At 42.9% G+C, this 16,412-nt stretch overlaps 2 protein-coding genes across 2 annotated transcripts in view; one reads left to right on the top strand and one right to left on the bottom strand.

Annotated features, from left to right (window-relative positions):
* tmigd1 (transmembrane and immunoglobulin domain containing 1) overlaps positions 1-16,412 on the bottom strand; it is a 20,629-nt gene continuing 4,217 nt past the window's right edge. The window contains exons 4-8 of the mRNA XM_085470266.1: positions 8,513-8,597; positions 8,105-8,383; positions 1,373-1,660; positions 1,137-1,240; positions 1-1,052 (exon numbers count right to left, since the gene is read on the bottom strand). Of these exons, the coding sequence (XP_085326392.1) occupies positions 1,041-1,052; positions 1,137-1,240; positions 1,373-1,660; positions 8,105-8,383; positions 8,513-8,576 (747 nt within the window). The 5' untranslated portion in view covers positions 8,577-8,597 and the 3' untranslated portion in view covers positions 1-1,040. The remainder of the gene's footprint in view (positions 1,053-1,136; positions 1,241-1,372; positions 1,661-8,104; positions 8,384-8,512; positions 8,598-16,412) is intronic.
* slc47a1 (solute carrier family 47 member 1) overlaps positions 12,385-16,412 on the top strand; it is a 21,508-nt gene continuing 17,480 nt past the window's right edge. Inside the window, exons 1-2 of the mRNA XM_085470265.1 lie at positions 12,385-12,652; positions 13,008-13,109. Coding sequence (XP_085326391.1) covers positions 12,440-12,652; positions 13,008-13,109 — 315 coding nt within the window. The 5' untranslated portion in view covers positions 12,385-12,439. The remainder of the gene's footprint in view (positions 12,653-13,007; positions 13,110-16,412) is intronic.

Consider the following 16,412-nt stretch of genomic DNA (forward strand, 5'->3'; position numbering starts at 1 on the left):
TATATTTTATAATAACCAATAAAAATGATCTTACACACAAAGACAGTTTATATTGCATTGATTACATTGGAAAGATGAGCTTTACTAGCTGCATCATTATTGTTATTAATGTTTCTGAACATATGCAGCTACCATTACCAGACAGTTAGCACAGTGTAAGACAGGAAACATGGGAAACACACTAGTCTGGTTTTAACCAAAGGTAACAGGACATTTAACTGATAAGTTATACCCTGATTGTATAACACATAGAAAAACTAACATACTGTGAGTTTTATGAGTTGATTACAGTTAGACTAACACTACCTAAGTGTTTCACTGAAGTTTCACTCTAAGCTAAACTAGCTAGCTGTTTACATAACAGAAATACACTATATGGACAAAAGCTTTAGGCCACACCTATTAATCTTTAAATTCAGGTGTTTTCAGCCCTGCTGTCACAGGTGTATAACATCAAGCACCTAGCCATGCTGTCTCCCATTACAAATATTTGGGAATGAACATGTTGTGCTAAAGAGCTGAATGTGAGTTTGATAGGATATTTCTATTACAGGAAGTCACTTCCTGAAGTTGTTCTCCATCTAGATAGTACACAGTCAGCTGTAGTATTATTGTACAGTGGAAGTGTTCAGGAGCCACACAATGTAGCAGATCATATGAAGTTACAGTGTAGTGCATGAAAGTCGGCAGTGCTCTGCTCGCTCAGTAACTGCAGAGGTCCAAATGTCCTCTGGCATTAACATCAGCACAAGCTGGGAGCTACATAACGTGAGTTTCCATGGCTGTGCAGCTCCTGTAGGTGTAATGTATATGTAGCCCTGCACTTTTGTCCATATAGTATATATGTATATATATTCATTGTTTATACATTGGGAAGAAAACTTAAATGTAGAATAGATGTATCTCTCATCACATCACAAAATTAAATAGAAGGACACAATAATGGATAATCAGAGTCTTTTACACACAGAGTAGTGGCGTTATCTTCATGGCTTGTCTCGTTTGGTGATGTAGAGAAGACTGGTTATTTTGAGCACAACTTACTTGCAGCACTGTTAAAAGAGATTTAAAATATTAGAAGGTCTGGGTTGTAATCAGTCAGTCTCTGTACTCCACACGTGTATTCTGTGCGTTACCTTTACGATTTTCCTCCACCTTGAAACAACAGCAAGAAGAGCAGTGAGGCCCACAACCACCAGCCCAGCTATCATGGGCCCCAGTGGGAACTTCAGGGTTTTGTCTGTAAAAATGAAGATTAAAACATTAATAACCAAGCCATAATATCATGCACTGATTTTTATAATCCACTTAACAACTTAATGTGGAGATGTGGCTTGGGTAGCATTGCAGAGTGCTGATCTAGTGAGCTCACCTGTTATTGTGACTTGGAAATGCCTGCTGCTACTTCCATACATAGGAGAGTCCACTGTGCATGTGTACATGCCTCCATGCAAGGTTTTCTTCACTTTGCTGGATGTCAGCTGACTTGTTAAGCCATTATTGATCACAGAGAGGCCATCTGCTAGTAGATCCACCAGGCTTCCATTTAGTGACCATGTCACAGAGGAGACAAGTGGATTGGCCCTTGTGTCACACTCCAAGACAAGGTCATCCTCTTCTTCAACTGTAACTTCCACTGTTTCAGAGATATTTGGGGCGACTGAAAAATGATCAGTGCAAATATTAATGCTTGTGAGATTATTGAAGTAATTTTTTCCAGATAGATGCACATCAACGTAACCAACCTAGCAGCTACACTGATTCAAACCGGAATATTCCATGACCAGCCTGCCATTAAAATTTGCACAGGTATGTTGGGTGTGTTTGTATGATTCCATCCCTCCCTCCTCTTAAAATGGAAATTCCCTGTTAAAGTGCTGTTGTCATGCAGGAATGTGACCACAGAACAACTAGTTCAAATCTTTTCAAAAACCCAGATGTCAGTTTACTATAAAAACCCGAACGTTGTACTCATGATCACTGATAATCGTGGACAAATCAGGGCTAGAATAAAGATGGGATCGTGGTCAGTTCCTTCCAGTCACGCTTCCTGCAAGTCCACTTGAATGGTCCATGCGTAGTTTGGTGTTCTCCATGGTCGAGACTAGTCACTCCACTCCGAGTGGGCACGAGGACTACTAGTATAATATGTTAAAGATCTACATATTGTGGTGCTGTACTTTTTCCCTGAGATCAGTGAAAAATATATGAACTAACAGGTAACGAACCCTACTTTGGTTGGTCCTTTAGTTTAAAACCTGTTAAATGCTAATGACCCCAGTACTGGGGGCAAGATGGAAAACATCAGGTTTCACGAGATGTGCCGCCACATTTGTTTTTTAAAATATAAACATCTGTGGCATCCACAGAAAAATCAAAATGTTTTGTGAGCTCAAGGCTCAAAAACATTTTCTACGATCACCAAACACAGCTAAAACAACATATAATTAAAGAGCAAGTAGACATGTAGCAAAACTGCATGTTTCATCACGCTCCAACCAAAGTTCTCTGAACCAGCAGCAAAACAAGACCAAAATTATGCATCCCACTTGAAAAACATGATGAATTTTGTCCTACCTTTGCTTTCTTTCTTTCAAAACAAATCCACATAAAAATGCATTTCCTGAATACTTCCATCTTTCAATGTGCTTTGTGTTCTGTCTTATTTGCTTGTTTACACACAGATAAATTACAGCCTATGGCAGCATATTTTCTTCTATATTCTGTTTTATAGAATATAACCCCTCCGTGTCCAGGATGTGCACATCAGCATCACTGACAGGGTGGCTGCTGGCCTGTAGGTCTAAACAGACTGCAGAGTCCTGGCCTGATGAGGTAGCTTTTCTGTGTTGTGTCATCAGCTTAGAGGTTGTTTGATTTCACTGATGTATAATTTTACAAAAATGCTCCTTGTACTTAAACACATAGACTAGATCCTTGGGGTGGAGCAATTTTCTGACGTAGCATGTTTTTTGGTTTGAAAGCCACAGAGACGCATTGTTTAGAGAAAATGTGTCTCAGGATCACCAAAAGGTTTTCGTTTAGGCATGGGTTGTAATTCTCTCCTCAAGTATTCTTTAGGTGGCTTCCTGGCTGGTCAAATGTCCAACTGGGAATGCCACATCTACCCAGGGCCATTTTGATATGATGTTCTTCTGCTGCCCTACCCGGCATGTTTGCGAGGATGTCGTTCGCTCTGTGTTGTAGTGTCCTGATGACAACCTGTTTATGCTCCAGAGTATGATGACAATCCAACCTTGAATACTGATACATATTAAAGATAGTGGTGCAACGGATCCAAAATCTCACGGTTCAGATCGGATCACAGTTTTAAGTCATGGATCGGATAAATTTTCGGATCAGCAAAAAAAGACAAAAAGACAAAACTTTAACTCGCCATTTACTTATTTAAGTATTTTTTGGCTATTAAAAAACATTCAACTCAAGACTCATTCCACGCAATTATATAAAAACAAATTAAGGTGCAATATAGGGCAGTACAGGGCTTTGTATTTACCACTCCACTGTGATATAATGAGCAGTCACGGTCACGAAGCTTTCCGTTGCCCTGGAGGTCCACCCATTTGTAGTTAGGGCAACAGAAGATGCCTGGAACAGTTCAGGCATAACTTTAGACTTTTCCTGCTCATACATGCTTGGAACGATCTTGTCACTGAAGTGGACGCGCAACGGGATATCATAGCGTGGCTCAAGCATGTTCATCATAGTTTAAACCCCCTTTTTTGCACAACGGAATACGGCCTTATAATAGTTTTAGCCCGGTCGGACTGGGCAGCAAAGGGCTGCTTAAATGCTGGAAACTCCTCTGCTCCTCCACTTGGACTGCTAGCGCTGGCCATAACTATGGCTTGACAGACTGACCACGCACACCATACACATACAGTGATCCGTTGCCCCACTATTTAAAGATCATAAAACTGAACTCAGTCAGTCAGTGTGATAGTTTTGGTCATTATGCAGTTATATTGTTTCTGATTCCTAACTTGGCTAAATAATTTCAAATTCATCTAAAAGTGATTCAGTATTGGCTGGGAGTATTAATATATAAATACAATAAACAGATCAGATCAGAATTCTTTTTTTTTTTTTTTTGTGTCCCGTTTGGATCTTTAGCCATCAGAATTGTTGTCTTAATGCCAAGAAAGATGCCAAGCGGATTTATTTTGCCAAGTGGATCATCATGACCTTGCCATATTGGTCCATTTGATTGACCTTTATTATAATTATGAATTTATTTTATTTTCGGATGCTACAAACAGGACAGACATGACTGGGGGATAGGACAGGGAGAAAGAATGAAAGAAAGAGAGGGAGAGAAACAAAAAAGAGGGGAGAAGAGAGGGTGAGAAGGGGGGGGAAGAAAGAAAGAAAAAAACAAACAAAACACCTGGATCACCTGTATGGAGAAAAAAAAACAGAAGAGAAAGCAAACAAAAAAAAGAGCAACATCACCATCACAATAAACTAGCTAGCAGTAGATAACAGTAGATACTGAATATTAAACGCTATTGTGCAGCACGCAAGAAAGGCAGCGCACAATGTGCTTTGAGGCAGCAGCCAAGAAGGGTGTAGTCCGCGTCTGTGAACACCCGTGTGTACACCTGTGTGCACACCTGTGTGGATCAGCATGCTTGTATTACAAAGGTTTCTCCATGTAACGATCTGCTAGGGAGTGTGGGGAGCCATAGCCCCGTCCCCCAGGGTATGAAGCAGGTATGGAGGAGATCCAGGCCCCAGATATCCAGAGGCCCCAGAGTACAAGGACCCGAGGAGGACCACCAAAAGGGGGGGAACCGTGCCACCGTCCTGGGAAGAGCTGAGTAGAGCCCCAAACGAGAGGTCACCCAGCAGCTACGGAGCAGAGGCCAGAGGGGGTTGCAGTGGCGTGCCCGCGGGCTCTGCCGGCAGCCAGCTGTGCCAAAGAGGACCGAGCTTCAGGCCCAGAGGCCAGAGGCCTGAGGGCTCAGCCCAGCCCCAGTTGACAAGAACCACCAACACACCAACGTCTGAGGGCATCAGCCACCGGCAGGGAGTGTGGTGAGGGGAGATAGGCCTCCGTACTTAGGAGGGCCTGAGATGTACCCAGAGAGGTTGAGTCTAAGACCCAACCTGACATATAGACACAGACGAACAGGCGCACGCGGACACAAACGTGCATTCCCAGCCCCATATACACAACCAAATACTCGGCACTCACCCACGTGTAGACAGACACAAATAGACACTGCACAGATAGTCACACTCCCCAAACATACTCTATATCCCAGGTCCAGGTACCCCCGCCCCCAGAGGGGCAAGCCGCACCTAGACCCAGGAGATGTTACCCTTCTCTCTGGGGTGGAGGCAAGTGGACCACCTCCTTATCTGCAGTAGCCGGGAGGCCCCGCATCCCGGACCCCAATCTGATGGCCAGCACCTCCTCCCAGCCCCCCAGCCCTGACGGCTAACAGAACCGGGCTGAGTGAAGACCCCAAACCTCCCTACGCCCGCTCATATGTAGTGTTGCTGTGTGCTGTTCTGAAGTGCATTTAAAACATCAGAGAGCAGCACGGCTCCTCCCGAAAACCTTTAGTGTCTATATGCATTTAAAATTGAGGGTAGGGCACCAGCGCCAGAGGTGGGTTGGAGTACACCGACCATCCTCTGGATGCTGTAAAACGTGCCCACCCCCAAGGCCCTATATGTATGTGTTATGTGAAAGTGTGAGTAATGTGGATGTCTAGGTTGCAGAATAAAATTGAGGCACAGGCGGCCAGAAGGGGACAGAGGGGGAATGCCTCCCCTGCACCCTGGTGACATACCTGCACCCCAAGCCCTACGTGTGTGGGTGGGTGTGGTAGAGCGGGAATAGGGAGGCAGCTGAGGATGGGGAGGGAAGAAAGGGAGGGGCAAGCGGCCCCTCCCTGGGGCCAGCTCCCCTGCTGACCCCAGTAGGCACCCCCACACTCTGGAACCCACCAGGGCAAGGGGGCCCAGGCCCATCCGGACTGGGGCCCGCAGCAGCAGCACCGCCCAGCCCCAAGACAATAGACACCCAGGCTGAGTTCATTCTCTACCTCTCCTATATCTCTCCCCCACCTGCAGTGAGGTGGGGTGCAGTGAGCTCCTGTAGAGAGGAGACCACCTGCAAAGATATAACAACCTCCCCACCAGTTAGAGAGCCCCCTAGTTGGGCCGATGCACCAGAGGTCCCCTGCACTGGGGCTGAGCCCCCCTGCACCCACCCGCCCACAGCTCCGGCAACACAACAGCCAGCACTCAAGCCCCCAAGGCCCAGCCAGCACCCCAGACCGGGGGCGGAGCACCCCCAGACCCCCAAGCCTCCGCGCCCGTCCCGGACCTACCCAGGGGCAGCCAGGCTACCAGGCCAGTAACCAACGTCCGCCAGCACAGACCCTCCCCCATCTCCGCTGTACGCAGCCACAAGGAAAACACCATCTAAGAGCCATCAGGGCCCCTACCCAGGTCATGGCCACATCCCCCGGGTTAGGCCCTCCAGGGAAAACGTCCCTAGGGACTCCCCAGACGCCGTAAGGCCGTCCCTACCACCATATCAACCACAATAGTGAAGGCAGGACCAAACCATGACCCCCCACCCCAACTAGGTGATTAAGTCGATCAAATGAGCCCAAAGGGATTGATCAAATGTGATGGCAGAGGCTGTATCAAGATTAATGTGATCTATTAGATGGTTTTTATATTGGTTAGAATTAAGATTATTTTTATTTTTCCAGTTAATGAGGACCATTTTCTTGGTAATGCATAGGGCCGTAAAAACAACGTGGGCTGTGTTTATTTCTGCAGTGACCTCATCCAAGTTGCCCAGCAAGCATACTAAAGGGGAGGCTGGAATGTTACATTTCAGACACTTTGATAAGTCTTCACATATCTCACGCCAAAACTTGTGAACTGGTGGACAGAACCAAAGAGCGTGGATGTAATTGTCCGGTGTGTTTGCTGTGCAGTGTGAGCAGTTGTTGGAAGGCGTATTCATAATTTACCGTGTTCATAATTTTGCAGGCGAAGTCTTTGTACTGAGAATGTATTCTTTTTATTAATAATTTCATTTAATTCTAGTTTTGTCTTGCATATTTTGTTTAATATTTCTTGATCTTGTTGTGACACATAGGCTTTTTCTAAGAATTTGATGTTTTTTTCTAGTTCCTGAATATTTTTGTTTTCTTCTTTCTTCTTATGTGATGAGAAAGAGATTATTTTACTTCTCATCACGGCTTTCCCTGCTTCCCAGAGGACAGATGCTGATGTTCCTGGAATGTCATTAAAGCCTAAGTATAGAGTCCATTCTTTTTTAAAGTATTTGATAAACTCTTCGTCTTTGGGCAGTGATGTATTAAATCTCCAGTTTTTACTTGGTGTAGTATTATTCTTCTGTATTAGTGTTAAAGATACAGGAGCATGATCACTGACAGCTATAGGATGAATCTCATTGTCTGAAATGTTACTTAGCAGTGAGCTGCTGACCAGAAAACAATCCAGACGAGAGTAGGAGTGATGGACATGTGAGAAGAAAGAATATTCCTTACTGTTGGGGTGAAGGGAGCGCCATGCATCGCAAAGACCAAAGTCGCTCATATACTGTTTGATTATATTTGTGGACTGCCAATTACGCTGAGTTCCTGCTGTATTGAGCCTATACATTTCTTCATTTAGTCCCAGGTTGAGGTCTCCCCCAAGAACAATTGTGCAGTCTAGGTGTTCGGAGAGTGTACTAAAAAAACCATGGAAGAATGAGGGGTCATCAACATTTGGACCATATATACTTACAATACATAGCTTTTGGTTAAGTATAGATAGTTTGACGATTAGGAATCTGCCCTCTGGATCTATAACTGTATCGAGTACTGTGAAATTAATATTTTTATGTATTAGAATTGCTACTCCTCTTTGTCTAGAATTATAACAGGCTGAGAACACATTAGGAAACTCAGGTGTTTTAAGTTTATTCAAACCTGTGACAGGCATGTGGATCTCTTGTAATAAAACAACGTCTGCCTGTAATTTTTTAAGAATTCTGATCTGTATAAAAAAAAATTACAGATTAGAATTCTTTAAGGGGACTTACATGTGACATTCAGGGTGACAGAGACTTGATCTGTGGAATTGCCTTTTTGGTGGCAAGTGAACTTGGCACCATTATCTTCATAGGTTGGTGTGACACACAGACTGCTGCGATTCTTGTTGTTCCCTTCCTTCAGAAGAACTGCTGCATCATTCCTCAGCCAGACCAGCTCTTCTTCAGCTTTAGTAACACCAAGCGTACAAACCAGCGATACAGGGTCATTGAGCTTTACCTGTATAACACCCTCATCGTTGAATGCAGGTTTAGACTGGATATTAATGCCTTTAGGATGGGGAAGAAAAGGAAGTTGAGTAAGATCGGGGGAGTAAATCTTGACAATATAAATAGTGACAAGAAAACTGATTGAGATACATTCCCTGTGACCAGGTCTTTCTAAAACAACAAACTTACCTAAAACGTGCACTGCATAGAGGACGAGGAAATGGAAAACTGCGGCTCTGAGGATAAACTTCATTTTGCTTTGCCTTCAATGAACCTGGAGGAAAGGAAGAGATCATTAGAAAAAGCACTGGTATGCAATTCATTTACAATTTTAAGCTAAAGCATTACAAGTTTTTTCAGATGTGGCATACCACCAGACACCGCATTCTGTTGTGTTCTTCATCGAGAGCTAGTAAGACCTCTAACCATTTACTTAACAGGACAAACAACAAACCAAAAATACGTTAAACATTAGTCTCTCGGAATTTTAGCCTCAGATTAAATTTACATTCCAGACAAAAGTGCAAACATTTTCTCCTCTGCACTTCTAAAAAAAGAGAAAGCCATCAAAAAACATTCAACTTATTTATCCTTCTGTAACCTTAAAAAAAATAACTACCTGATCTGAATGACCTGAAAATGTCTGTGTTACACAGGTTTTAAGCAGATGAGCTGCTGTGTTAAACTGTTGACTGGCTGTACATTTACAAACCTGGTTTAAAAATCAGCTAGCATCAAAATATCTCAAAATCCGTCTACAGAAAAAAAAAGGGATTTTTCTGATTTAAGTTTAAATCAGACTATTTCCAACTCTGGCAACCAGAACTTTATGACTCAGAAAGGAAACACATTTGTTTAAAAATACTTTTTTTTCAGCATTTGTTAGATATTAAGGACAGCATTAAAAATCCTAAAAAAACCTCTCCGGATTTAAAACTATAAGAAAGATTTTAGGAATTATACTATATATATATATATATATATATATATATATATATATATATATATATATATATATATATATATATATATATATATATAAATGTTTCGCATTCTGAGATGAGTTAGACGAATTTACCTGATGAAGCTCGTATCTTGTCTGTGTTACATGAGGGTATGAATGACTGTTTTAACCTGGATCAGCTCCTAGTCCGTACTTCGCAGGTCCCTTTTTATAACTACCGTCTCGTTCAAAATGCCTTTCTTATAATAGTATTTGCCTTCATGTCAACACCCTTTAAATCCTCCCACCCATGACTTTTTTCCATCTTTTATTGTGGACACTTTTAACACAAGGAAAACCTTTATTGGCTGTAGCCATTACAATGGCACTAAAAGTAAACTGGGTGTGTGTGCCAAGTTAAAAAACACCCTTTTTAATAGTTAAATTTTTATTTTATCACAAACCCTTAAAATCAATGGTTGGAGGGATTCAAAATTAAATTAAAATTCTTTAAAATCAGTGTACTTCTACACATTTATTTATGAAGCAAGTTACAATGGAAGCCCATTAATTATTTCTAATACTATAAAATAATACAAAATATATAAATTACTTATACATTAAATTTGTGTGTGTCCTTGAAAAGGAGCGGAAGGCATTGTTATTTTGCTGTGGGAAAAGGGATAAATGTAACTATAGTGTTTGTGGATTTACTTCCTTGTCAATTTTCCTGCCTTTCCTGTTAATGTCAGATGAGTGACGGTAAACGCAGATCAGTGCAATGGAAGTTTGTGAGTATATAAAAACATGTAAGAATTTTTTTTTTTCTAAAAACCTAACAAATGTTAATGAGACGTGACGTGAAATTTGAACTGTAACAGAAATTTCAAAGACATGGGTTTACTGCTCTGTAACATGCTAATAATTCAGGGTTGCCCTAAGTTTTTTTTTTAAAATCAGCATTTCTGAACCAACTGCTGGACCGACAACAACAAAAATGTGCTAATTTAATGAGCATTTGTGAGGAATGCAAATAATGTTACTACCCTTACTGATAGCTTGTGAAATATGCTTGGCTAAACTTTGCTTCAAAATTTTCCACTGTTTGCTGAGGCATAGATTCTGATGCTTCAGCAATTAAATTTGTTAAGTCACAGTGCTGTGCATGCAATGTTTGACTCCAGGTGGAGTAGACGTCTAAAAGTAGCTTTAAAGCAAGACCTGCAGCGGACACACTACGCCTAGTTATTACTTTACATCAGAAATAAATCAGAAATCAAATTTGAAGCAGGAAAAAGGCCAGCTTCCTCTCCCTTTTATTCTTGCGACTTAGCACATATGCTAAAGTGCAAGTTGTAATAATAACCATCGCCTTCACGTTTGGACCGTCTTCATTCATCTATTTCACCACTGCCAATGCTGTACTTTTTAATCTATGACAGATTTCTGCGCTCGCTCTTTAAGAAAGCCTTATGTGATCACACAAAGATCAAAGGTTAGCTGCAATTGCAACACAAACAGAGGTGTAAAAAGACACTCTTTATGATGCTGTTGCACAATTGACTGGATCGCACACTATGGACAGGAAACTCTTTCTATCCATGTGCAGGCAGGCACACACACACACACACACACACACACACACACACACACACACACACACACACACACACACACACACACACACACACACACACACACTTTTCAGCTCTACTGTGTAACCTAATTCTTTAACTTCTGACTGAGCCCATGGCCAGGTTAAAATCAGTTTGATCAAGTGGACATGATATGTATTAGGTGTTCATTTCCACACTGTGCCTTTTTGGAGTTTCAGTGATTAAATCACCATCAGTCGTCAGGCAATTCATTAACATATAAATGTAAGTTTATAGGATTTACAGGTCCCCATGTGTTGTGAGAGGTGGTCTATTCTCAATAGGCAAGGCAAGGCAAGGCAAGTTTATTTGTATAGCACAATTCAACAACAAGGTGATTCAAAGTGCTTTACAGAGACATTAGAAACAAGAACAAATAAAAAGCATGATTTAAAATTGAATAAAACAAGCAAATAAACTAACTAACTAATTAACAAACAAACAAACAACAGTATATAAAATCAAAACAGATAAAATCAGTAGTTAAATGTAAGTTTTGAAATTTAAGCTTAAAGTGTGGATTTGGTGCTTTATTCAAATGCAGCTGAGAACAGGTGAGTCTTCAACCTGGATTTAAATAAACTGAGTGTTTCAGCTGATCTGAGGCTTTCTGGGAGTTTGTTCCAGATATAAGGAGCATAAAAGCTGAATGCAGCTTCTCCGTGTCTGGTTCTGACTCTGGGAACTGATAAAAGACCGGATCCAGATGACCTGAGGGATCTGGATGGTTCATACTGGGTCAGGAGGTCGATTAAAAAGACTATAAAGTCAAGTTATCTGTAAATGCTTGTGAGTAAATGTTTGAGTTGTAGAGCGGTCGGGTTTTTGTGCTCATGTGACTTTGTTGATTTATGTGACACGAGGAAGGACAACTCCAAAAATCATTAGTCAAAGTCCATTCAGAGGGAGCTACAATCAATGGCTAATACCAGCACACACAAACACAAACAGCATGACTGCCCTGCACCAATTACTCAAAGCCTGCAGATCAGATGCCATCAAAATTCCTTGTATACACTGAAAAACAAGGCATTCCTCATCAGATTACCACTGAGCCCTGCAAGACCACTCAAACGCGCAAGTAAACCCACACGACAAAATATGCCATGTAACATATTCACAAAGCACGCAGTCGTACACTGCACACAGAGCAAATACTCAAACACGTTGCATTCCCTCCCCCAACTTCAAGACACGTTTGTCAGCCCTGTTTTGATCCTTGTATCAGAAAGGTCTTCTGTTCTTTTCCAAAACCTCTCCAGCCGTCACCTCCCATGTTTATTTTCTCTATTTTGTTTAATCTGTTGTTTCCACCACCACATCCCAAAACCACATAATTTAATCAATAACTTCTAAGAAGTGCATGTGTCGCACTTCTAAACCCAGATAGGCCAATTGCCCCTCTTACCCTTGCACTCTCTTACCCCACTCCCTCCCTGCCACTCTCGCTCCCTCCCACCAGTGCTTTCTAACTTTTCTCTCTCCTCTCTCCCGTCTGTATTCTCTTTCTGGGTTTGAATGGAGAAGCTGGATTCACCGGAACCAGCACACCCCTTGCCCGGTGCAGGGCCCGTTGCTGAGGTTTCTGTTGCTAAGACGGCAGGGGCTGTGGAAGACGAGGGTGCATCATGGGTGAGATCCAAACTCTTTGAGTGTAGTTGCATGAAACGCTTGTTGCCGCAGGCTTACAGAGAAGAACTCTACCAAGTGTTACGACTCACAGGCCCACTGGTAAGTAGCAGAAAGTGGTCTTCTTTTTCTTCTTTTCCTTTTTAGTTGGGGGATCCCATGATTATAATACGCACAGTCAGCACACTCCTGCAGTGCAGAATTACTGTTTTTAGTTCAGGTTTACATAATGTAGTGAAACTAGTCACTATTTCTCAAATAAAACTGAATATACTGCATGCCTAAGAAAAAATGTTGTCTATACTGACTGAATATTAATGCAGACAAGTCTGTGCCTTGTGATTTCACAACACTGCTTTGCCAAGTACTGACAAGTCCCCTGGACACAGTTAATGGCAATAAATCACTGTGCTTTCACCGTATCAGCAAATTATTAAAGTCCTGCTTGTTTCTACAGCTGCTGTCGCGGATTCTGAACTTCCTCCTGTCATTTGTTATCACCATATTCTGTGGTCACATTAGCAATGCAGCACTGGCTGGATATGCACTGGCCTCAGCGGTACGTACTGTACTCCTTTTCAGAACAGTTTATTTTAGCACCACTGCTTTGTCTGCTTCTTGTGGGTTGTTATGGTAGCGCAATAAGACCACTTTCTCTCTAAATTGTTTGTCTTTTTGCATACTGGAGGTGATGCAGGTTTGCCTGAATGTACTGGTATGTGTAAAATACAGTGCAGGTCTACATCTCAGCTGAGTGACATAGCCAAGCAGCAACCTCTGTGGATGAGTAGCCACTATGGATGGCTCCATAAGCAATTCAATTCACCAAAATTAACCAAATTTAAAAACAATATGGTAAAAAAAAAAAAAAAAAAAACTTTGTAGCTTATGCATCTTTTCAGAACAACTATACAGGAACTTTATTATAACTTATTTGCAAAGCAGAAATTCAACTACTATTTTGTTCATTGAGTGCAACAGAAGAGACAAATCCACGTGGTGAAACAAAGAGCAGCAACATAGCTAATAACTCTTATTACTATAGTGGTTTCTATAGTTAGTTATATGAGAAGTGAGAAAAGAAAAGGAAAATCAGAACCACTGATGCATGCAGTGAAGGGATCCAGTGGCTCTGTTACGCCGTGAGGTCCTGTTACAGGTATGAGTTGGGTCCAGTTGTCACCTCAGAGGGAAGGGACACTGCAAATTAATTTAAAAACAAACAACAAAAAACAAACAAACTGGCGGTTGCCAAGGCTACCCCTCAGCCTCCTAGTAGATGTGACAAGTGGTCTAAATGGTATAAATCTGAAAATCCTAGGAAAGGACCTATAACCTTGAGGTCGAGGTCACCAGGATTCAAAATCATCCAAGATTTTTCGTAGATACGTCTAAGATATGAATTTGAAACTCCTGGTCACCTCATTCTCGAGTTATTGTATTTACAAACTTGGGTGTTGACGCAGCCTTCCCACCTGCCCAGCGAGTGGATAAAAATATCTCATCAGCCTTTTACAGCTGAGGGGTAAAAAATACTGAGTTACTGGGTTTAGCCTGTTAAGCAACATTTCTAGCCTGTTCCTACGTACACAAGGCATGAAGGGTTGATGAATGGTTCCTTAAGGCAAAACTTTAATTTGTGATAGGCTTTAATTGTACTTATTCATAATGTTAATGAACAGCCTACTTACAGTTCTGACTGCACTTAGAGGGCAAACACTTCACTTTAAGCTTTTTGGGGTTCACTTTTTTTTTTTTTTTTGCCTGTCCTGTTTGGCTCTTTTGCCATCAGAATTATTGTCTAAAGGTGAAGAAAGATGCCCAATGGATTTACTTTACCAAATAGACCATCCCAGCCTTGCCGTAATGGTCTATTTGATTCACCTTTTATTATTTATTTTATTTTATTTTCACTTGCTAAATACGGGACAGACTTGACTGGGGAAAAGAAAGGGGAGAAAGAAAGAGGGAAAGAAAAACAGTGGAGAAGAGGGACGGGGATAAAGTGCAAAAAACAAAAACCAACAAAATAAGCAGACAAAAAATACATATATCAATCACCTGGATCACCTGTTGAGAAAGAAAAAAGAGAAAACAAGCAGAAGAAAAAAAAAGAGCAACACAATAAACAACATCACGATGATCTATGGGAATATGACAGTAAATACTAAATATTAAACACTACTGTGTAGCACGTAAGATCGACAGCGCACAGTGTGCTTAGAGGTAGGAGCCAAAAAGGGTGTAGTTTGTGTGGGTGAGCACCTGTGTGTACACCTGTGAGCATGAGCGCGCTTGTATTTAAAAGGTTCCTACATGTAATGATCTGTTAGAGCAGCGGTCCCCAACCCCCGGGCCTCGGGCCGCGAGAGTTGAGGCTCAGGTGTGAAATGTATGGTTTTCAGGGTTTTTATCGGTTTTCAGCGTTATTTTGTTATCGTTTTTATCGTTTACTCGGTTTTCCTGGGTCTTTTCACGTGTGTTATGAATAAATCTTCTTTTTTTCAGTACCGGTACTAGTTTTGTTTTGTTGTATTTATCTGCGACACCTGAAAATATTGTTGGTCATAAACCGGTCCGTGGCGCAAAAAAGGTTGGGGACCGCTGTGTTAGAGGGTGTGGGGAGCCACAGCCCCGTCCTCCAGGGCGTGAAGCAGGTATGGAGGAGATCAAAACTCCAGACATCCAGAGGCCCTCAGAACACAAGAGACCAAGGAAGACCAACAGAGGGGCAGCCGCGCCACTATCCCAGAAAGAGCTGAGGAGAGCCCCAGATGAGGGCTCACTCAGCAGCCGCGGAGCAGAAGCCAGGGGGGGGTTGCAGTGACATGCCCGTGAGCTCTGTCGGCAGCCAGCTGTGCCAGAGTGACCGAGCCCCAGGCTGAGAGGCTGAGGGCACCCCACCCCGGAAGTGGCCGAGCGAGCCCCAGGCTCCAGGCCCCGACAAGCAGCCACCCGGAGTGAGCCAGTGTGTACCTGGACGCCCATCCTTGGACACAAACAACCACCAATGCACCGATGTCTGAGGGAGTCCGCCACTGGCAGGGGAAGGGGTGGGGGGAGATAGGCCTCCATACCTTGGAGGTCCTGAGATGTCCCCAGAGAGGTTTCATCTGATACCCAACCTGACATATAGACACAGACATACAGGCACACACAGATACAAACATCCATTCCCACCCTCATGCTCTCATATGCAATTACTCCACACTCACCCAACGTGGAGACAGACATAAAGAGACGCTGTACACACGATCACACTCCCCAAGCGTACTCTATACCCCAGGTCTATGTACCCTTGCCCCTGGCGGGGGAAACTGCACCCAGACCCAGGTAGTGTTACCCTTTTCCCTGGGGTGGAGAGAAGCAGACTGCCCCGACTCGGCAGCAGCAGGGAGGCCCCACATTCCAGACCCCAATTGGATGACCAGCTCCTCCTCCTAGCCCCCCCGCTCCAGCAGGCTGCAGAGAACGGGGGTGTGTGAAGACTCCAAACCTCCCTCCACCCGCTCATATGTAGTGTTGATGCATGTGTGTTCTAAGGTGCATTTAAAACGCAGGAGGACATGGAGCTACCTGCTAGAGAGCAGCAGGTAAGCGCATAGCCCCTCCTGATAGCCCTCAATGTCTACATGTATTTAAAATTGAGAGGTGTGCAACGACGCCAGGGGTGAGGTGTACACCCTGATGGTAATTTGGAGTCCGTGTAGCGTGCCCACCCCTAAGATCCTATATGTATGTGTAATGAGAGTGTGAGTAATGTGAATGTCTAAGTTGTTGGATAAAACTGAGGCACAGGCAGCCAGAAGGGGACAGATGGGGGGGGGGGGGGGGGGGGGTGCCTCCCCTGCACCCTGGTGAC

Source organism: Copadichromis virginalis, linkage group LG10 (genome assembly GCF_057382275.1).
Source record: "Copadichromis virginalis isolate Kocher_CV1m ecotype Utaka linkage group LG10, C_Virginalis_male_GT1.1, whole genome shotgun sequence".
NCBI classification, from domain to species: domain Eukaryota; kingdom Metazoa; phylum Chordata; class Actinopteri; order Cichliformes; family Cichlidae; genus Copadichromis; species Copadichromis virginalis.